This window comes from Pan paniscus, chromosome 11, assembly GCF_029289425.2.
Source record: "Pan paniscus chromosome 11, NHGRI_mPanPan1-v2.0_pri, whole genome shotgun sequence".
In the NCBI taxonomy this organism is placed as follows: domain Eukaryota; kingdom Metazoa; phylum Chordata; class Mammalia; order Primates; family Hominidae; genus Pan; species Pan paniscus.
Window position 1 is genome coordinate 90,095,022 of NC_073260.2, and position 23,256 is coordinate 90,118,277.

At 48.9% G+C, this 23,256-nt stretch overlaps 1 protein-coding gene across 8 annotated transcripts in view; it reads right to left on the minus strand.

The window, feature by feature from the left end:
* Positions 1-23,256, minus strand: part of DNAI1 (dynein axonemal intermediate chain 1) — a 62,750-nt gene that overhangs the window by 11,976 nt on the left and 27,518 nt on the right. For 4 of the 8 annotated variants that reach the window (XM_003829799.4, XM_055117287.2, XM_055117284.1 and 1 more), the window contains 9 exons: positions 19,474-19,600; positions 18,798-18,910; positions 18,434-18,553; positions 17,363-17,422; positions 15,608-15,742; positions 11,739-11,823; positions 8,093-8,210; positions 7,751-7,794; positions 2,067-2,314 (listed from right to left, as the gene is read on the minus strand). In XM_003829799.4, coding sequence (XP_003829847.3) covers positions 2,067-2,314; positions 7,751-7,794; positions 8,093-8,210; positions 11,739-11,823; positions 15,608-15,742; positions 17,363-17,422; positions 18,434-18,553; positions 18,798-18,910; positions 19,474-19,600 — 1,050 coding nt within the window. Of the gene's footprint in view, positions 1-2,066; positions 2,315-7,750; positions 7,795-8,092; positions 8,211-11,738; positions 11,824-15,607; positions 15,743-17,362; positions 17,423-18,433; positions 18,554-18,797; positions 18,923-19,473; positions 19,601-23,256 lie in introns of all 8 variants that reach the window. The other 4 variants (XM_034967333.4, XM_055117283.1, XM_055117285.2 and 1 more) reach the window with 2 other exon arrangements.

Below are 23,256 nucleotides of genomic sequence, written 5' to 3' on the forward strand. Positions count from 1 at the left end.
AAGTGAGAGACAGGTGGGTCCTGACCATGTCACATGCCATGATTCTATACAAGAAATTGAATCTTCCATTTTGCAAAGGCAGCAGCCCTGTTTTCCTGGCAGGATAGGAGAGCAGAAGGCTTCTCTGTCCAGCTGAGTTCCTGTCTTCTTGGGACCTGCTCAGCGAAAGCAATAATGTTTCTTCTCAATGGCCCATTTTCCCAGCAATCTGCTATTTGATTTACAGGACATAGCAGAGTAGGAGTAGGGTGGTTGGCTTGGGCCTCTGCCCTTCTGCTTGGCTTGAGGAAGGAAGGTGGTCAGGCCAACCAGAGATGCTCTGCGCTTGGCCCTGGGCTATCTGAGCTGGGAAAGCAGGGGCAGGGCTGGGCCAGGTATGATCAAGACAGGCCTTTTCTCCTCTCCCTGAGTTTTAAAGTTTCTACAGAGATCCTTCCCTGCCTGGAGACCTACATGTGTCTGGAAGGCCTGGTGATTAATTGGGAGGTGGACTTTTTGGTGGAGAAAACTCCTGAGGCTGCAACCTCTCGTCTCTGCTTTGTTGGAGAGTAGCCGGGGAGGGCGTATGGCAGGAGGGGCTGCCTCCCTCCCACCCTCTGCCCCAGGCTCTGGGTAAAGGATAAAGCTGAGAGGGCACCATGGCCCCTGTGCCTGGGCAGTCCTCCCTCTGCTCAGGCCTGTCAGTGCTGGGGAAGGTGTCCACATGTCTCAGGGAGCTCAGGGCCATAAGAGGCAGGAGTGTAGAACTTGCCTGCAGACTGTCAGGGCAGGAGGGAAGTGAAAGAAGAGAAGACAGAGTCCCACTGCTGTCTGATGAGCCCAGAGACCTTGAGCAACTTCAGGCAGAAATTTATCCTTAGGTCCTCCCAGACCTGCCCATGGAAAAATAGTACACAGCCTTTGAAAGAAGGGGACCTTTGGGACACAATAAGGAAGGGCCTGCAAAGCCACAGCTAAGAGACCCTCTGAGAGTGAAACTGAAACCTACGCCCAGTGGAATATGATGGGAAACACAGTCAGGGTGAAATCCAGCCCCAATGTCGAGGTAATGGTTCCAGATTGGTGTCAGACTTCTGCAGAGGCCCCACCCACCACTCTAGGCATGTCTGGAGAAGAGGGGGTGCTACAGAGAGGCTCAGGGGCAGACCTGCCTACCAGGCCTTACAGTCCCACCCGAGGGCAGGCAACCAGCAGCAGCCACCCCTGCCTGGGAGTTTCCCCAAATCTAGCCCAGATGGCAGAGGAAAGGCCCCGTGCGGAGTTGAGGAAGCTTGTAGACAAGGACCTGGTCTTTAACATACGGTTGACCCTTGACCAACATGACTTTGAACTACATGGGTCCAACTATACACAGGTTTTCTTCTGCCCCTGCCATCCATGAGACAGCAAGACCAACCCCTCCTCTTTCTCCTCCTCTTCAGCCTCCTCAATGTGAAGATGATGAGGATGAAGACCTTTGTGATGATCCACTTACATTTAATGAACAGTAAATATATTTTTTCTTCCTTATGATTTTCCTAATAACATTTTCTTTTCTCTACTTGCCTAATTGTAAGGATACAGTACATAAAATATACATAACACACAATATATGTGTTAATTGACTGTTGTCAGTAAGGCTTCTGGTCAAAAGTAAGCTATTAGTTAGTCACGTTTTTGAGGACCCCAAAGTCATACACAGATTTTTGACTGTGTGGGGGTCAGTGTCCCTCATTCCCACATTGTCTAAGGGCCCACTGTACTCAGCTGGAGCCTGTCAGGCCCTGGAGCCTTCCAGCTATGTCTTCTGAGTTACTGATCGCCACATCTAAGAGATCCTTAGCAAACAGGTGGGGGCCCTCCTGAGGGAAGCTCTGGGGCAGCAGACCCCAGCTCTCACTGGAGACCCTCTTGCCTCCTGATTTTCACCTTCTGCCCTTTTCTGACACCCAGATCCTGACCTGATGGTACCTGCCATCCTCATCTCCTTGCCTGTGGTCCTCTCCTCCCCAAGCTCCCTCCCTCTTCCAGTGGCTCCAGGCCCACATGCTGCTCCCATCCCCACCCCTCCCACCCTGGTTGCTGACCTGCCACACAGGGTCTGAGTGCTTGCCAGACTTGGCTGAGCTGCAGAAGGAGGGCTGGGAGTGGGGCTTCTTCAGGTTGTAAATGGCCACGTTGCCATCATAGTGGCCCACTGCCACCAGGTAGGGGTGGTCCACGTGGATGTCGAGACACATGACGCCACTGTTGCTGCCGAACATGTACTCGGGGAAGCTGGGGTTCTTCAGGCTGTAGAGCAGCAGCATGCCCCGGCTCTGCTTCATGAAGTCATCTACCCAGGGAAGATGGGCGGCTGAGGTTGGAGGATCCAACTGCCCTGCCTGGAGAAGCCCCCTTACCCCTACCCCACTAGATGGGCAAGCCCTGCCCTGCTCTGCATCTGTCAGAGTGTGGGATTCCTCTCTGGGATTCATCTTTTCCATCTGTGAAGTGGAATTATGAGATGTGACCTTTCCCTTCTCAGAGATCATGGAAAGATCCAACAACCAATCAAGGTGACCAGGTTTATTCTCCTAATTCTCCCCGAGGTGCAGGAAAGGGGGATGCTGGCTCAAAGAGCTGCTAAGTGAAGAAGGTGTGTGAGCTTGGGAAGGAGCAGAACCCTCAGAGGGGGTTTGGATGCCCAGCCAAGGGCAGGCAGCTTTCCATAGATGCCTGGATAATGCCCATGTACCCCTCCCCCCAGCTAAATATGGGCTAAGCTTGAACTAACATCGAATTGTCTACAGTGAGTCCCAAACTAGCCACCTATGAGCATATCCCCACAGTCCCAGGTTCAGCCTGAGCCCTAGATCTAGGCATGCTCCCCAAACCCAGAAGTCCCAGGCCAGCCAGTCAGGCTTCCACAGGCCCACTTGACCTGGGCACAGCTTTTGGCGATCAACAATTGACTACTCAGCAGAGGCCCTTCTCCCCACCAGCCCCATGTCAAGGGAGTGCCTCCCACTCTTTCTTTCATTTTCTGTGTACTTGGCGCCCATCCTGATATGTAGTCATGAACATAGTCCCAGCCCTTCCGCCACCAGCTCGGTCCTCCCAGCCTCCTCACCAAGCTCAGGGGAGCCGAAGCTGGAGAGGTGGAAGGCTAGTGCAGCCCCTACCTGGGGGCACTCTGCTAAAGCAGAGGGCATGTAGGGGCATCAGGCCAGGTCAGTGGACAGGAGGAAGTAGATGCCACGCTACAGAGACAAGGATACCAGGCCAGCCACTGACAGCAGGCTTCCTCTCTTACTGTGCTGTCCTAAATGAGTCTAGCCCAGGACTGGCTCCAAGACAGCAGCTGTTTAATGACTCCCTTATTAAGTCATGCAAGAGGCACTTGGAGGGGGTGTGTGGTAGGCAGAATAAGGCCCCCCTGCAAAGATGTCCATATCCTAATCCCCAGAGCCTGTAAATATGTCACTTTTCATGGCAAAAGGGATTCTGCAGATTTGATTAAGTGAAAGACCTTGAGATGGAGGAGATTATCCTGGATTATCTGGGTAGACTCAATGTAATCACAAGGGTTCTTATAAGGGAAAGAGGGAGGCAGGAGAGTCAGGGAAGGAGATGTAACCATAGAAGCAGATGTCAGAATGATTCGATTGCTTGCTGGAAGGGGGCCACAAGCCATGGAATGTGGGCAGCCTGTAGAAATTGGAAAGGGGAGGGAAAGGGCTGCTCCCCTGGAGCCTCAAGAGGGAATGCAGCCCTGTTACCACCTGGTTTTGGTTCCGTGAAACCTATTTTGGACTTCTGACCTCCAGAACTATATGATAATTTTGTGTTATTTTAAGCCATTAAATTTGTGGTAGTTTATTCCAGCAGCAACGGGAAACTAATATAGTAGACATTTAGGGAAAATTGACCCAAACGTACTTAAGCAATCAGAGAGAGAGGCTCCCATAGATGGCACTTTTTTTTTTCTGGGATGGTTTGGAAGCCGTCCCTCTAGAAGTCAGCTGGATGGATGCAATGCTCCTCCGCCCTTCTGATGACAATAATGAAACCCTCTCTCCATTTCCCATACCTCAGCCTTGCCACCTTCGACTCCAGGAACAAAAATGCCCCTTGCGTTAGGACGTTCAGTTTCCAAAGGCAGGGGACTAGCCCAAGGCTGCTCTAAAGAAGGGTATCAGTTGCTAGAGGGTTCAAAACCTCAAGCATGGCCCAGAGGCCATGGTGCCGAGCTGGGCTCAGCCTCTCGAGCAGCTGGGCTTTTCCAGGCACTCTCATTCGATTAGAAGTCATATTTAAACAGTGTGGAAATAAGAGCAAGGCCTTAGAGACAGAATACATCAAGCGGGACATTTAATTTGATTTAGGGAAAATGAGGCAAACATTTGAGAACCTAAATAACTAACCAGTAATTAAACTAACAACAGGAATGCCCTTGCATTACAACCCAGCAAGCACAGTGGCCTTTAAGGACTGTATTTACAAAGAGACCTGACAACATAATTAGTCCTGTAAATTTTAGGCAGCCTGCAGCCGAGGAGTGATGGATTTTGTGTGTGGAGGATGAATGAGAAGAAATGAGGTGGATGAATTTCCATTTCCAGTAAATGAAATTAACACTGCTTAATTAGTGAAGCTGACAAATAAATGATCAGGAAAGATTTAAATCCCTAAAAGTGTATCTCTGGCCTGGGCAGGCCCAGGGACAGGCCAGGATGTGGTGGGACAGAGTGGGAAGGGATTTAGAGCTGGGACTCAGAGCCTGACATTGGCCCCTTTTGAGGGTGCTGTCCCCAGACAGAGGCTGGGCTGGGGAACAGCTGGCTCCCCTGCTCTTCCAATACATGGCTCTCTGGGAAGCTTCTTGCCCCATCTCCTGTGTGATAGCCTCAGGACCACACAGAGCATCCTGATCTGTTCCACCATCCATGCCTGGCAGACCATGAGAAGTCCCTGTTTCCCTGCTATGAATTGGCTAATGGGCTGGAAAGGACCCCTTCAGTACAGCCGGCTGACATCATTGCATCCCAGCAGTCCCAAGGCCATCTCTTCTGGGGCTAGTTCCTTTTCTTCTAACCTTCCTCCACCTGCTTCATACCTACTGACAGCCTCTTTCTCTACTCTGCTGGGAACATGTAGCCTGGCCCTAGGGGGATCCCAATCTTTGCCCTTTAAGCAGCCTATTGTGCTCACTAGCTGGTACCCAGCAGCTATAGAGGGGAAGCAGGTAGGGATGTTTCTGTGCTGTTGCAGGCAATTGCCCAGATTTCCTTTTCTCTACCTGCTTGTTCCTGGCTGGCTCCAACCAACCTGGCCTGTCCCAGAAATGAGGGAATGGCTACAGTCCTTCCTAGGGTACATACCTACCCCTGCCAAAGTTTCATTTGGCTGAGTCACAGAATATCTGGGAATACCATAAAAAGGAGGTTTATGAGGTCTAGACTCAGCTCACCAGAGTCAAATCCAACAACAAACCCAAATTCTCACTCCAGTGTTTGTCCTCATGAGGCAAAAGCTGATTATGGGAGGGTGGTATCTGGGAGCTTCCAAAGACAGTGTGATGGATGCTGGTGAGACCAGCTGCTCCTCATAGTGACCCCATCCAGCAGCTAGGGTGCCTTCTGTCTGCCCCAGCTTCGCCCTCTTTGTCCCATGGAGGCACTCAAGAGCATGGGACTCCCAGAGGCAAGCTCAGGATGGATGCAGGGGCCTTCCTGAGTCTCAGCCCAGCCTGGTTCTATTCAGGCCTCTGCAGGTGGTTCTGAGATATGCAAGGCTCTGGAGAATAGATGCTCATCTGAAAGCCGGCCAACAACCCCCGAGCCAGTGAAAGCAAAAGCAAATACCACTGCCGCTGCCACTGGGCCCTGCTCCCTAGGAGACTACCTCTGTCTCCACACCCCCCTTCTCTGCTCGGGCTCCCTGAGGGTACTGCAGGAAACCTACGAGAAAGAATGACAGACAAATCAGCAATGATTGTCCTTTATGTGTAGGTGGTTCCTCCGCTTGCAGCATGTTTACTTCTTCTCTCTCAAGCGTACCTCACAATAGCCCTGGAATGGAGGCCTGGCAGGTTGTCAGCCTTTCCATGTCACCAACGAAGAAACCAAGGCTCAGAGAGGCTTCTGGCCCCAGGTGTCACTGGAAAGTGACACCCCCACCCCCAGGACTGCAGCTGACGACGGGTACCACTCAGGCACGTGGATGTAGCTAACAGGATCAAGGAAGGACAAAGAGACCGTTCTCAGGTAAGTGCCTGCCCAAAGGACATTGCTGGGCTTGTCAGGCTCAAGGTCTTCTGCTGGTGGGAGGTGACCTACTCTACTGCTCCTGCCCAAGGCTGCCCAGCCCCCCAGCCCCCACGACAGCCTCCACATGACCCCGACCAGCTGAGCCTGCTTCCGAACCTGGGTGGGGGGAGAATAGCGCTAAAACTGAAGCAGTTTCCCCTCCCACCTTCTGAGGAGCAACCCCTACACCCCTGCCTCAGACCTGGGCAGAGAGCCTGGGTTGAGAGTAGCCTCACAGGGGGGTCCACACCCACTCCTGGGAGGGCCTGCCCAACCCAACCCCCAGGCCCTGTTCCAGGCCCAGTAGCTGCAGCAGAGGGGGAGGAATGTGCTAGTTCCCTGCCAGAGGGGGAGGGCACTTCCCACTTGGCAGCAGCCCACCCTCAGGAGTGGGGACACAAAGCAGGCATTTAGGGCATCCTCAAAGGCGGCCCAGACCACAAGACTGGGAGCAGCTCCAAGGTCTCCTCCCTGAGAGGAATGACAAACACCCCCTGCCCCTCCCCACCCTGGTCAAAGAATGGGCGGACAGGCAGTCTGAGGGGCAGTGACTGGGAGCTTGTATGCCTGCCAGCCAGCAGCAGCTTGGAGAATGGAAAGGTTTTTGTGTTTGCAGAAGCTGATCCTCCCAGCCAGAGAACAAGCTGTTAGCACTGGGGAGCGAGACTACTGTGAAGTGTAGGGCCCTCTCCCGTTGGGAAGGGGGAATGTCCAGGCCAGCACAGCGCTAGGGGCTTCTTCTGGGACCAAGTAACATGAAGGGAAAGCAAATCGCCTGGACACAGTTTCCATTGTGCTGCCTTCCTGCCTTGGGTGGGTAACTGGCAGGGGTGGGCACATTCTGGATAGCAGTGGGCTCCTAAGGTTCAGGGGATCCCATCCCCCATGCCCCCACCCACCCGGTCAGGAAGGCCTGAGGAGGAGGCAGGAAGGGGGGGCCTCCATCCCTACTCCACAGTGTGGTTAAGGTCCTGCCATCTCTCCTTGGGATGTCCGCATCAGTCTCCTAACTGGTTTCCTTGCCTCCAGTCTCAGGCCTGCAATGCCTGCAATTCCTCCCTGCACTGGTCATGTCCCTGTCCTTGAATTCCTTCAGTGGTTTCCCCTCAGGAGAAGATCCAAGCTTTTTGGAATGGCTTACCAGGCCCTTTGAGGGCTGACCCTGGCCCCCCCAGCAGCTTCATATTCTGCCGTATTCCTCATGCCTCCAAGCCTTTGCATATGCAGGTTCCTCTGCCAGAAGTGTTTTCCCCTCTTTCTTCACCAGAATAACTCCTTCAAGGTTCCATTGACACATTCAGCTTAGAATATTCCTTCACCCAGCACTAATTGCCAGTAGGATTGTGGGTCTTCCCCATTAGACTGTGAGCCCCCTGCGGGCAGTCATCTTTGTATTTCTTACAACTGGCAAAGAGTTCTGCACAGAGTAGGTACTTGGTGTTTGCTGTTTACATGAGCAAATGAATAGCCAGATCACTTACAAGAGCCATATCCCACTGCAAACAGATCCCTGTACTTTGGATTCCTGCAAAAAAAAATATGAATCCATTGGCATAGGAAATGAACATGGCCCTCCTGTGGACAAGGGCCTTCCCATTGGCACTGGTGCCTAAATATACTACAGACATCTGTTCTCCAGCTTAGGCCCTCACCACTTGGGAGTCCTGGGGGTGGTCTTGTGATCCCATAAGAATCCAAGTTCCATATTTTTCCATACTGTCACATGTCATACTCAAGGTGGTTAAGTGCAGAAGGGGGTACTGGGGGTTTGGGATGTAGAGGGCACTCAGGGGCTCTGCGTTTGCTGCAATGCCTATACTTACCAGCAGAGGGCAGTGACGGACAGGCGCTTGGCTTTGTCATTTTGGAACTTCCAGAGCGGCAGCAGGGTACCCACCTGGTCCCGGTATTCATCAGCAGCATCGTCATAGTACTTAAAATCTTAAACACACACAGGCAGAGTCAGCCCTGGGACTGCCGCTTTATGGCAAACCCAGGTCCACCACTTACTGTCTGTACCTCCTTGGGCAAAACAATGAGCCTCTGTTTTAGAGTGGGAATAATAATACTACCTATCTCAGAGTTCTGTTGTGAGGATATATGAATTGAGTTAATATATACAAAGAGCTTAGAAAAATGCCTGGCACATAGTAAGCTCTATGTGTTAGCCATTGTTACTGTCGTTGTTGTTGGAGGTACATTACAATACACCGGCCATGTCTACATGGATAAAATCCCAGGTTCGCAGCCCTTGTTCCCATGTGTTTCCCTAGCATTTCAGGAGGCTCCGTTTGGAGGAGCCAAATTTCAAGGGTTCAGCTGCCAGGGGCTGATTAATAGTTCTATTAATTCTGCCTCCTAAATCCCTAAAATGCAGCCCATTTTCATATCCACAGCCAAGCCTCCCTATAATGAAGCTGCCTAGATCCCCCATGGGTTCCCTGAACCCAACTTCATCTCCTGCCCACAAAATTGTCTCTGCCTTCCACTTTCTTTAAGTTAGATAGATGCCCCATCCTCCCACTTGTCTAAACCAGAAATGAGTAATCCTTGACTGATCTGTTTCCATAATTTCTCATATTTTTCTTCTATCTTTTTAATTCATTCGCTTCTCTCCAAACCCATAGCCCCTGCCCAGGTTCAGGCCCCAACATCCATCACCTGTATTATGACAACATCCCTCTAACTGGTCTCCTACCTCCAGTAACTCCTTCTCCAACCCTTGTTTCACAGAACAATCAGTGTGAGTACAAACAAGGCACCTCACGACACCCCTTTCCTCACTCCACTGAAAGCCCCTCAATGGCTCTCCTTGCAGAGGAGATTAAACCAAGAGGAGATCCACGTTATTTCTAGTCAGCTGTCCATGTCCCCTCCATATCAAATCATGCCAATGAGTCCAGTTGTCTCCTGTTTTGGGTGTTTCTACATAGTTTTCCATGTCTAAGATGCCCTGTTCTTCCTGGCAAACTCCTACTCACTCCAGATCCAGATCAAACTCTTTCTCATCTGTAAGGCCTTCATTTTCTTTTGAGCAGAGTTAATTTCTTCCTCTGTTCCAGCCCTGCCTCTCCTCTACTGAAACATCTGTCACACTAGATTGCCTCTATTTATCCTTTTGCCTGTTCTCCCCCACCAGACAATATCTGGAGAGCAGGACACACATATATTCTCTGGGTCCCCAGTGCCTAGCACAGGGCCAGCCACAAAACAGACAACCAACAACTGTTTAAAGAATGCAGTGAAATTCATTAACAGAAGTGAAGTAGTTCTTGATCTTCTTTTGACAAAGGGTGACCAATTAGAAAATGAATCCTGTCATTCAGTGAAGCCAAGAACATGCCCAGGCCTGACATCTCCTATAGTGCCCATACCTTGAGGTTGTGGGACTTCACTCAAACCTCAAAAATGTCTCAGAACAAAAAAGATTCAAGTGGTCAGAGAGGCGTGAGCCTTGATTACATCAGAGATTCCCCGGCTTGGGTTATCTTTGAAAATACTTCAATTCAGAGCAGAGATTAATTGGTAACACTTCTCTATTTTCATGTCTCCTTCATGATTACACTTTCCCAAAGGGAAAGGAGTATGCAATTAAAAAAATCAAAGTTCAATACATTTTTATGTGACTGTGTTCTTATAAATGAAAGTGGTTCACCAAGGCCAATTTCTCCATGGATATTAATCAGGTTTGCAGCCCTTTGGTGGGCCACTTGCAGAGGCTGGGTTTCAAGAAGCCACGCTGTGTGAGTGACAAACTCATTCACAGCTGTTGTGTACTTTGACAGCTTTGAAAAGCACTCAAGGTCGTTTTCCAGCCTGAATGATAACGAGGGGGCTTGTTTAGGTGGCTGGTTTTGGCAGCCCTGGTTTCTGTGTCCCATGGGTGAGCAATGAGCATCAAGTCACCAAGAAGAGCCCTAGGCTGTCAGCAAAGGAGACCAGCCAGCATCTAGGAGCTGCCAACTCTGGGAAGGCAGCTGCTCCAAATAAATGCACAACCTCTTAGGGAAATACAAGCCACTTGGGAATGTGCTGTTCATGCCATGGGAAGGATTCTGTTTCCCTGACACTGTCAAAGACACCAGAATTTCCCAGGCCCCCAGGATTTAAGCATTTCTGAATCAATCTCTTTCTTCAACTCATCACTAATTAATCACCAGGATAGATCTATTGAGTGTGTTTATTTGAAATGTCTCTTCCAGCTCAGTGGCTTTGCAGCCTAGCGGCGAAGTGCTTAGGTGATGGATCCAAGGGGCCTGTGTTCGAGTTCTGATTCTGCCACTCACACTTCACACTAGCTGTGACTTTGAAAAAGTGGCAACATCCCAGCCTGAGTTTCTCATCTATAAAATGGAGATAATAATGGTATTCACCTCACAGTGTGGCTGTCAGGAACAAACAAAATAATAACATGTAAATTGCATAGCACAGTGCCTGACACACAGGCTACTCCCAGTGAATGCCGGAGCTTGTTTCTCACTATTATAACTGTTCCCTTTTCTCCATTCCTTAAGACACAGGCTAGGTCAGGTGTGGTAAGGCCCATTCCACCCCACATTTGAGCCTCACCTCCACCTCTGCCCTATATTCTACACAATCACATCCTCCTCCAGCCTTGCTCTCATCGGGCTGTGTCCCTGCCTAGAAAGTTTCAGTTCTCTGAACTGTCTGCAGAGATAGGTCACATTCCTTGCATGATATTCAAGGCCCTTCATTAATGGGCTCCAACAACCTCTTCCGCCTGAACTCTCACCTCTTTTCAATGAAGATCCTGTTTGGGTCAGGGAACCTGCTGTCCCTTGTCCCCAGAGTCCATTCCTATTTGGTTTCACTGCCAAGACACTGCTCATGCCATCCCTGTCCAGAACATCCTCCCTGTGGCTATCTTCTCTCACACACTCTGCTTCTCCCTTGGCATCTAGCTAAGCCCTCTCCAAAGCCTTCCATAACTACTCCCACTCATCCCTCGTTTTCCTTCTCTCCTATGTGAGGATCCCCAGAGTGGTTTCTGTCTACCCCATACATTCTGGCATCTATAGCATTCCCAAGGTGCTCTGAGTAGAGGACAGAGCATAGAATGAGGAAGATCGAGACCTCTATTTGGGTCCTCTCTGCCACTCACTAGTCAGGTGGCCTTAGCCTTAGCTTCCTCATGTGTACAGTATGGGCAAGTCTCTGCTCTGCCTGCCTCCCAGGGTTATCAGGAAGATGAGATTGGATCACCAATGTGCAGGTATTCTTTGCTGTACCATTTCCAGATCTCATCAGTATACACATTGTTTCTTATGCCATCAGTCATGGTTAATCCACATAAGTCTTGTCTCCCCAGTGACATCCAGAGGACAGAGGGATTATTTTTTCTCCGCTTGCACCTATAGGAGCTAGCATGAGACACCCAAATAACCCAAGCTTTTATGAGAAATTTTTAATACAGGCAATAATAGTGGTTGCCAGAACTTCAACTCTTACCTTGAGCAATGTCATCATATGTATTCTGGTTGACCATCCGCTCCATGATCTTAGCAGCTTGGGACAATTTGATGAGATCATCAGTCTGTGGGGATACAGAAACTTCAGGTCCTCATAAACCAGCACTTGGCAAGGTCATATGTCCTGAGCCATGTCACCCTTGCAATTGATTCAGCAGTACCTCTCTGGCACTACTCACCCCAGATAGCTCTGTAAAGGTTTCTCTGCATGTCTCAAGGCCCAGCTCATGCCACTACCCTCTTCTAGGAACTCCTACCTCACAAGTGGCACAAAGGGTCTGAGCTGATATACTTGGCCCCTGGGTAGAACCTGCTTCATGCTTTCATTCTGGACTTGTTTTGGAGAAGGCCTATCTCTGAGCACAAGACAGGGCATTGAAGAGAGCCCAGGAAGGGTCTGCAGGGGAGAGCAGACAAGGGCAGGTTGGAGCCTTCTTTGGTGGAGACAGAAAAGTTTTTACCAGCTCAGAGAGTGAAAGACTCCCAATAAAGGCCTCAAAGATCATGTGGTTTTATCCCTTACTCAGTTACAGGCTGAGGAACGCACCAAGGCCCAAAGAGGGGAGAGACATGCTTACATACATGAAGTACAAGGCAGAACTGAGACTCCTAATTCCAGGCCCTCCCCACAGCCCAGACGAATGAGAAAGCAGGAAGCTTAACTTCAGGAAAACGTGACTCATCTTGAACCAAAAGGAAGCTTGCCATTGTGTGAAATTCCATAAATCCCCAAGATGAGGTGCTTGGCAGGTTGACAGAAGAGCAAAGAGTTTGGGACTAACAGGAAAGGCCCAGAGGGCTTAGGGCAGGTGGCAGGAGTGAGCCAGCTAAATGGGCAGCCCTCCAGGGTGGGGTCAGGGGGCCAGGCCCATGGCTCCCAAGGATTCGATGTCTCAGAAACAGCAGCGTCAGGTAGCGGTTAAAAGGATGGGTTCTAGAGCCGCACAGACCTGCACTCCTATCCCATCCCACCAAAAATTAGAACCCGGTGGCAACCTCTGGCAAGTTATTTAGCTTCTCTGAGTCTTAGAGTCCTCCTGGTAAGTGGGGGCGGATGGTGGCATCTGCCTCATCAGGTCATTGTGATGGTGAAATGTGATAATACATGTTAGTGTCTAACCCAGTTCCCGGTGGTGATGGTGTCAGAGGAAACATGCAGAGTAGTGCAGCGAAGGGTTATGAAGTCACTTCTGGGGAACTGACCTTTGAGGACCTTTTGCCATGCCAGAAAGAGACTCCAAGTTTATCTTTGAAAACTGACCAAGAAGAGCATTCACTGGAGTCTTGCAGTCACGGACCTCAGAGTTCACCTGGTTCCAGCTACGCTCTCTATTCTCTGACCCAGAGCAGGAATCCTCTCCCCTTAGCAGCTTCCTGGTAAGTGTGACTCTCCCCAGGTCAGGCAGTGTTTTCTGTGGCCAGATAGCCAGTTAACTGAAACTCCCTCCCTGCATCTTCTACCTATGGGCCCAACTCTGTCCTCTGGCCACAAGGAATTGGATGCTTGGTGATAGCTCCTTTGAGGTAGGAGGACACAGCCACATGCCCTCAAGTCAGCACTTCCTTGGGTGACTCCTCCCAGCTCCATCAGTCATGAAATGGCATATCAATAACAATAGCTACCATTTATTGATCAGTAGCACAAAAGTGTTATGTTAGGGGCTGCACTGTATTATCTTGGGTTCTCATGAAAATCTTGCAAAGTAGGTATCATTAGGGTATCTTTACAGATGAAACTGAGGTTTCAGAAAAACTGAGCTAACAAATGGCAAAACCAGGATATAAATCCAGGTCTGTAGGTTCCAGGGTCCATGCTCTCAGACCCACACAGCGAGCCAGTGCCTCCCCAGTCTGACCACTCCTCTCCTGGCCCTGGGAGATGCAGGTTTCCAGTTGTGTTCTGAGGAGAGTGTTGTGGGCTGTCACCTCCCTTGTCCCAGATACTATGCTACTGGAGCAGCCACACATCTTTATTAGTTCTGACTGAACTTGCAGCCTGTGAGCCCTTTCCTCCTTTCCTACCTAATTATTCAGATCAGACAAATGTGCATTGATTTCTGTGCATTCACTCAAATCATTAATGAGACAGAGACCTGAGGTCCACCAAGGAGGCCCTTCCTATAGGATATCATGAAGTTTTTATCTTTTCTCCCCTCCAGCACATTTGAGTTTTCTACCCACATAATCAGACCCCATTCTTTGAGGAAGGGGTGTCACTCTGTTCAACCACTGGGCCTGGGCAATGGGGAAGGTGACTGCCTCTCCCACTGTGTTGCACAGACAGCCTGGCCCAGTACTTGGGATTTCTAATTATTGCCTTGGGGAGAGGGTGCACACCAAGGCATTCACTAGGTGGGGCTGGGGGAGGGTGTCCTGCCTCCCATGTGGACTCTTGGTCCAGAGGGCTGGAATCTGCTTGTACCATAGTCTTCCAAGTCAGCTAAGCTGGAAGAGTCCAGTGTGATGGAGAGGGATGGACCCTCATCCCTGAGGATGTTAGACACCAACTCTGGCAAGGCTTAGAAGACACAGGTCAGATTCTAGTCTCAGTCACAGGGACTTTTCTTCTGGTTTCTAGATCCTGGTGATTATAGTTGAGGTTTCTGCAACCATGGGTCCCAGTGCAGAGCTTATAACCCCTGATGGATCTTCATGTGAACCCTGACCTAGGCCAGTGGCCCCTGTGAAGCCTCTAACCTCTAGAGAATGGATCAGGGGAAGCCAAGGGTCTGCACAGAGTAGCAGGGCAGGGGCTCCATCTTTCACCTCAGAGTTCCAGTACCCGCACGGCCATGATCACTAGGTACTTGGTCAGTGACTGAATAAAACAGCATTGGGACAGTTCCTATAAAGCCAAGGCAGGGGACCCTCAAACTCCCCCTAAAATGTGACATGATCAGGATAATGAAACAGAATTAAGTGAGAGTGGACACACCTCAGGCATAGGAAGCAGCACTTCCTTTAACTGGTCCAGCTTCAATTCTGGAGTGGAGCAGAACCACTTCCCCGAGAGCAGCCATGGGAACTCTCCGAGGTGCTGAAACCAGCCCCCAGATTCCTGTGGACATTGTCCCTCCCACGCCACTGCAAGTCAAACCCATCCTGATCCACAATGGGACTCTGGTTCCTGATCCAGATTTCTGTCTGTTAAAGGGACAAATGTGGCCCTTCAGCGTCTCCCTGTGGCGACCCTCCCTTCAGTGACTCCCTATAGTTGCATCACTGTGACTCCCACGATGATCCCCAAACCTGTGCTGGCTAGACCCACAGGGAGCCCCCCTCAACCATGACCTTTATAATGACTTCTACATGGCTCTTCATGGAAAATCTAGCCCAGGGTGGCCAAATCCATTGGCCTAGCATTTATGGTACCTATGATCATCTCTGATCTGGCTCCTGGCCCTGAAGATTCACCTACAGTATAGGACATAAGTAAACCCAAGTACTGAAAGTGAAAAAACATCTCACTTTCCCAGATCCTATAAGCCCTTGCCGAGGGAAGTGGTGCCTTATCCTCACATCCCACCCCCACCTGAGCAGACTCCCCAGCTCTTCCAGAAGGCATATAGTGCTTTCAATAAGGAATATGTCTTCTGTTACCCTCTAGCTCAATAATTCTGAAATACTGCTAGCCTCCAGATCTATCTTACTGGGGGGAGGTATGGAATGCTAGAGGCAGTTGTAGCTCTCCTCACATCTTCCCCTAAGGAAAGAACTATTTATATCTCAACATTAGTCCCTGATTTAAGTATCTGTGAACCCCTCCCAGACAGCCAGGCTTCTGTCTACCCAGAGGCCAAGGCCTCATTCAGAAATTCTGTGGCAGAGCTGTAGGAACTAACACCAAACCTGAGACTCCATAGATGTCAGCTTCCTTATGGCCATCTTCCCTGATTTTTTAGCCACTGGGGTCTTTGCCTTCTCCTTCTCTTTGGTCTTTTCCTGCTTCTCAAGTTCCTCTACATAGGCATCATAGATCTCCCACTAGGCAAGGGTGAGATAAGAAGGATCATTGTAAGGTGCAATCTTTACCCAGACAGCTCTTTTCAGCCTTCAAGACCTAAGGAATTGGTCATGTTAACCCTGGCAACAAGCATCTTCTACTTGGCCCTTTGGAATTATGTATTCAATACCTGTCTTCCCTACCATCAGCTCTGGAACAAGAATGAAAGAGTTCTAAGGACGTCTCTGGGCTGGGCTTACATACCCTGAAACCCAGAGGCTGGGTATTCAGCTGAAGATCAACATTGTTCTAGCACACAGCCCCCAGCAGGCAGAACAAATGGGCAAACATCAGGCTAGTTCCCATTTTTGTTGTTGATTAAAAAGACTCTGAACTAGAACATTTAAAAACATAGGCCAGGCACAGTGGCTTACACCTGTAATGCCAGCACTTTGGGAGGCTGAGGCAGGTGGATTGTTTGAGCCCAGGAGTTCAAGACCAGCCTAGGCAACATGGCGAAAACTCCATCTCTACAAAAAATACAAAAATACGCCAGGTGTGGTGGCATGCCCCTGTGGTCCCAGCTACTCAGCAGGCTGAGGTGGGAGGATCGCTTGAGCCCAGGAGGCAGAAGTTGCAGTGAGCCAAGACCGTGCCACTGCACTCCAGCCTGGGTGACAGAGCAAGGCCTTGTCTCAAATATATATTACATATATATATATCTTCATATCCCCACCCCCACCCTGGACATGGCATAAACATACTGGCTTGGGCTGGCTGTCTATGGCACTGACCACATCTCAGCATTAAAAGGAGATAAGCAAAAGGTAAGGGAACATTTGCTAAATGGATCTGACAGGAAGAGAAGCCCAAGGATAGTAGCAGAGGAAGCAGCAAGGATCTGGGGCTGGGCAAATGCCCCTCATCACACTGTGTGCTCCCTAGAGCTGGGAAGTCACTGCCACCTGGAGGTCAGATAAGCAAACCTTACATTTAATAATTCCCCCCCAGTCTCCTATTCCACATTGCAAAGTACTCTAATCTTTGTTATCTCATTCAGACCCTCCAACAACTCTGTGAGGCAGCTTGTCATCCTCTCTTTAGAGAGAAAGAAACTGAGGCATTAAAAGTGACATGGTTTGCTCAGGATCTTAAAGTATGAACAGAAAATGTGAAGTCTGAGATCAGGTCTCCTGGCACCATATCCTGTTCAAATAAGTGTGGCCATCCAGGAGGACTTGAAGGGGGAGGAGGGGGGCTGCAGGAACACTGCAGGCTGCTGGGAGGGCAGGGTCAGAGTGCTAACACTTTGGAGTCAGTCACAGAGTCACAGGGTGCCACAGGTTCCAGAGAGTCCATCGAAGCAAATGTTCTCCCCTGGTCATGGAAGAAGCTCCATCCAGAAGCCATGCCTGTTTCCAGCTTGGACAACCTTACCCTTGAGTCACGTGGCTGGCCCACAGCTCACTGGATAGGGACCTACTGTCTCATGTGCCTGGTGTTCAGAGCCTGGATGCTCAGGACAGTGAGCAGGGAGGCAAGTAGATGAGGAGGGCAGACTGCCAGAGGAGCCCTTGACCCAGTGTTGCCTTTGCTGCTAAATGAGGAAAGGATACATAGAGGTGGGTGGTAAGAGGTTTCAGGCTGGCCCAGGGTCTTACCTGATTGGCTGTGGCTGAAAAGTTTGTCCTGGGAGGAGGCTCCGTCTGGCATTCTCGATCCTAAAGAACAAGACAACAGGAGACCCACAAAAAGCCCTCAACTCCTTCACACTTAATCCAACAGTATATCTTTGAGAGAAGCATTTTGGCTGGGGCTGACGGAGGTGTGGGACACAGAGCTGGGGAAGTAAAGAGGGGCTTGGGTGAATAACTAAATGATGCATTCAAAGCCCATATTGTGCCCATTCTGGCCTCCTTCAGAAGAAGTATAAGCTAGAAAGCAGGGACAGGGAAGCCTGACTGTGCCCATTTTAACCAAGATACAGTCTAAGTGGGGGATGAACAGACCTGCAGGATGCCAGGCCAGGGCATAGAGGTCAGCCTCTGTCAGGCCATCAGACTAACACCCCTTGCCCTGAGAAGGCCTCTCTAATATGAGGGTCTCTGGCTCCACCAGGGGAATGGGCCCCCTTCCCATTCTGTATCACCCAGATTACCAAATGTTAGCATAGGGACCACACAGGGTGATGAGGCACTGTCAAAAACTCACCCTGTAGACCTTGCCCTCCATCTGTAGATTCATTTCTGTAGAACCCTCCCCTTACGTGTAAGTCTCTCACCTGAAACGCTGAGAGGCTCCCTCAGCCTGGTTCTCAAGAGCCTCTCTTATGAGTCAGGGAACTTTCTGGCCTTTGCCAGCTGGTCTATCACAGAGATCATCAACTTCAGTTGAACTGGCTCCTAGGCCTCCTGTTCCCTGAACACACTGTGGCCTCCCCTCCCCTCCCAAGTCCTAATTTCTACCCCTCTACAAAGCCCAGATCCAGTTGAAGCCTTCCAGTGGAGTTTTGGGAGCTCTAGCCTCCATGTTACTCCCTCTAAATTCCTGCCTGGATAGCTTACAGAGACTTGAACGCATGCTCTCAGCTCTCCTTGGGGAGATAAGCTGTAGCATCTGTTGTCCTGTCACCCCTGCCAGGCTGAGGTCTGCTAGGGCCAGGGTCAGGCCTGCTTCTTCCCTGCCAGGCACAGTGAAGAGCTGCAAAGGGGCTAGGGTGGGGGCTGCTCTACCCGGACAGGGTTGTTGTAGGTCTGTGAGGCCCTCTCACTGAAGTTGAACTGGTTAGTGAGCTTTCTCTCCTTGGGCTGCTTAGGAGTCATCAATTCTTCTTCAGTCACTTTTTCACCTGCCTGAAAATAAAGACCCAGAGGATCAGGAATCAGCTGTGAGAAGGTGGTAGAAAACCGGGAGATGGGGCAAGTCCTGTCCTAGGATAGGACAGAGGTAGGAGAGAGTGATGCTGCCAGACACATTGGCACCTGCAGCCTCTATTCTCACCTTAGGTCTCCCTCCTCCTTTCCCAAGTTACCCATGAAGCCTCCATCCACAGCTTGAGCTGGAAGAAGAGGGACACAGAGCAATATTATACTGTACCCCAGCTGCAGGCACATCTGTTTGACTCCCAGGCTCAGTTTCTAACTCCTTGGGCTCTTCATCTTCTTCGAGGTCTCCTGTTTCTGAAATCACCTTGACAGACTCCTGAGAACCTTGGTAGGATACTGCCAATGAGTTCAAAGTCTAAGCCTGCTCTCCCAATCTGTGGCAGGGAGGGCTTTCTTGGTTTCTGCCTGGGGTTTTCCTTGGCCTGAGTGTCATGGGTTAGCTCCCTGACCTATTCAGAACAGCCAGCTATTGGGCTTTTTTTTTTTGAGACAGAGTCTCGCTGTGTCGCCAGGCTGGAATGCAGTGGTGGCACAATCTCGGCTCACTGCAACCTCTGCCTCCCAGGTTCAAGTAATTCTCCTGCCTCAGCCTCCCAAGTAGCTGGGACTACAGGTAAGTGCCACCATGCCCGGCTAATTTTTTGTATTTTTAGTAGAAACGGGGCTTCACTGTATTAGCCAAGATGGTCTCGATCTCCTGACCTCATGATCCGCCCGCCTCAGCCTCCCAAAGTGCTGGGATTATAGGCAAGAACCACCCTGCCCAGCCTGGAGTTTATGTTAGTAGAAGCTCCGAAAAGTTCTGGCTTAGAGGTATACTCCCTAGAGTGACCAGAATAAGGGGAACAGGCTCAGGGCTATAGCTTCAGGATGGCCCAGAGTCCTACCTGCCACTAATTCATCGCGGTAATGCTGCCTCCGTCCTTCATCTGAGTCTTTGGGGATCAGGTTCCCAACCTGGGTGTAGTGAACTGCCAGTTGGTTCACAAAGCCAATAGGCTTATATGTGCCTTCCTAAGAAGAGAGGGGCTGAGTCAGACCAGGGGTCCCTAAAAGAGCTGGAGTCAAAATGTAATCTGCTTTCATTGTCTAAGATCAAAGACAGTCCATCTTTGTTAAAGGAAATGTAACTCACCAGCTCCTCAGTTAATCTGAAGTTTTCACTGCATTTCAGTTTAAAGAAGAAAAGGAAGAGAAGACAAATGAAATAAAATCTTTTTTAAAGTTATCAAGGATTTATTTTAAAATACCTTGCCTTTCCAACCTCAAGTGGCTCCAGATTTGCCTGTCACTGGCTTATATGTCTTGTCTCCTACTTCCATGCCAAGGGTTTCTAGTTCACTTGCCATACCACATACCCTGGGCAGACAGAGTCATCAAACACACCTGGCATAACCCTCTATCCACTGTACTTAGTGGATTCTAAGGCTGGATAGATCTTCAGAGACAACCCCAATCCCCTAGTTCCATACAAGAGGACCATGGAATTCCAGAGAAGATATGGGTTGGCATTTGTCCGGGTCACACAGCAAATGAGAAGCAGGATTAGGCTTACAGCCCAGGTCATTTTGTTCATCCATTCTTGAAATAATTTTTGAACAGCCTCAATGTGCCAAGTATTTTCCAGGTGCCTGGGATATAAAGCTGAGAAAAAGTAGACACAATCCCTTATTTCACAGAGCTTGTAGTCTGGTTCCTGCAGATAGCCTCCTCATTGATCAGCACCCTTGCAACCACTAAAATTGACTTAGAGACCGGAGATCTCTTCCTTCTTTTAAAACAGATATGCAAACCCTTTTCAAGCCATACAGAAACTATGTTTGTATGGCACACTACGGTAAACTCACAGTAGAGGAAACCAGTTCATGGAGTCCAGTTGCACAGATCTCCCTGCCCCTGGAGGGCTGGAAGGATCGCCATCACACAGGTTGGGAAGCTCTGTATTTAAAAGTCACCACAGAGCCCTTCTTCTTTCAGTAACTCAGATGTATGGGAAGACAAGACAGTGCAGTGGTTAAGAGCATGGTCTGTGGAGGCAGGCAGAATTGGGTTTGAATCTTTATTCTGCTGCTTCTTATCTTCATGACTTTGGGCTTAACCACTCTAAGCCCTAAGTTCTTCATCTATAAAAGAAGGCTAATACTATCTAATTTGCATGATAATTATAAGTATTAAAAATAATAAAAACAACCTATTAACACAGTGTCTGACACATAATAAATGCTCAATATTAATGTTCAATAAAATAGTAACTATTTTCATGATGAAGATTCCCAAGGAATAAATTACCCTTACAGTTTTATTTGAGATTTCACCTTCATCTTGTCCCCAGTAGTTGACTGGGATCTTCCTCTTCAGTTTAGGAATGAAACCCAGACTCCATTGCTTCTGTGAGGGGAGGGAAGGCATGCCTAGATCAGAACCATCTACCTCTCTACTCCACCACATCAAAGGAAAGTAGCAGCTTTGGGGACCTAAAGCTCTTTCAGGACCAATGAGATGGAAACTAGTTCTGTGGGAAGATGCCACCAGTCATGGGAGGCTATTGGAAGGTTGGGTAAGGTGAGCTTTCCCAGAAGACTTGGGCTCCTAAATGAGGGGCAAGAAGACTACGTTGAAATTGACAAGGCAATGCCAGTCCTCTGCCTGTAGTGTGCTTCCCATGGTCAGCACACTGAGTCCTACAGAGGTCCTCTTTCAGATGTCAGAAGAACAGGAGCCCATAGAGTGTACTGTGCTCCAGCATAACATCAGGGAGGATAAGGCAGCTTCCCTCTGACCTTTTCGGGCTTCCCAAGGGAAGCCATTCGCAAAACTTACAAGTAGCACCTTTCAAGAAATGTTTCTGGGGCCAGGCGCAGTGGCTCATGCCTGTAATCCCAGCACTTTTGGAGGCCGAGGCGGGCAGATCATGAGGTCAGGAGATTGGGACCATCCTGGCTAACATGGTGAAACCCAGTCTCCACTAAAAATACAAAAAATTAGCCAGGTGTGGTGGCGGGCGCCTGTAGTCCCAGCTAGTCGGGAGGCTGAGGCAGGAGAATGGCATGAACCCGGGAGGCGGAGCTTGCAGTGAGGCGAGATTGTGCCACCACTGCACTCCAGCCTGGGCGACAGAGCGAGGCGCAGTCTCAAAAAAAAAAAAAAAAAAAGAAACATTTCTGGATTTGTTTCGGCCTCTTTGTGTAGGGGTTGACTACACAATCTTAAATAAGAAGCAGTGTGTTCAACTAATCTTTCACAAACACTCGCACACAAATGTTCATAGCAGCATTAGTCATAATAGCCAAAAAGCAGAAACAATTCAAATGAACATCAACTGATGAATGGATAAATAGAATGTAGTATATTCATACAAGTGAATATTATTTGGCAATAAAAAGAAATGAAGTAGCGACACATACTACAACATGAATTGAAAACATCATGCTAAGTGAGACGAGCCAGTCACAAAAGACCACATGGTGTATAATTCCACTTATATGAAACGTCCAGAATAGGCAAATCTATAGAAACAGAAAATAGTTCAGTGGTTGCTGAGGGCTGGAAGGGATGGAAGACTGAGGGGGAACAGCTAAGTGGCTTGGGGTTTCCTTGGGGGGAAGTGAAAATGTTCTAAAATTGTGATGGTCATTGTACAACCCATAAATATACTAAAAGCCACTGAATTGTACACTTTAAGTGGGTGAATTGTATAGTATATGAATTAAATCTCAATAAAATTTTCAAAAAAACAAAAAAGAAATTCTTCTTGTCTTCAGGAAAGAGGATGGGGAGAGAGGGAGGTTTCATTTTGACTGTGTTTTCATTTTTTTTGAATCTTTTGAAATTTGTACCATAGGTTTCTATTATATTTTCAAAATATTATACACATATATATTTTAAATTTTTTTTAAAGAAGCAATGTAATGTTGCTTTGGAGTCAGACAAACTAGTTGAAATCTTGCTTTTAGTTCTGGTCATGTGACTTTTGTAATTTGTTTATCTAATTTAATCTAAGTTTTCATAAAATTAGAATATTAACAGTCCCTGTACCAAAGAAAGGGGAGGATTATATGAGATATTTTATGTAAAAAACCTAATATAGGACCTGACACTGGCACACAGTAAGCATGGAACAAATGGGTCTCAGAATAACGAAATAGGAAACATATGCACCCCTTCCACTGCAGCTCAAATGTACTCGGAAATTCTCTTCAGTTCATAACCACAGGAGCTGACCTTGCTATGAGTGAAAAGAGTATTGTCCCCTATATAGGCATATCAATATGTGTCTATCAAGTCAGAACTTACCCACCCACGCCATGTGTACTAAAGGAGGGCCCTGAGGAGATCACCAGCCTGTCTGGCGGTGATGTCAAGAAATGCTGAGACTGGAGCCTGCTAGAACTTCTCCAGTGGGGCTGGGGGTGGGGAGGGGAGAAGACCAGCTCCTTTTGTCTAGAGGGAAATTGTACTCCATCCAGATGGCTGGCTAGAGGAAAACTCAGCTTTTGAAGACTCAATAGTTTATGTTAGTGAAAAATGTGTTACATATATCAGAAAAGCATTTTTCTAACCAAATGATTCATTTCAAGATTCTTGAAAAGACTGGCTCTGCAGGACACTTAAGACCACAATCAGCAAGACTGCAAGGGAGATTCATAAAGAAATTTCAAAAACTTCTAGAA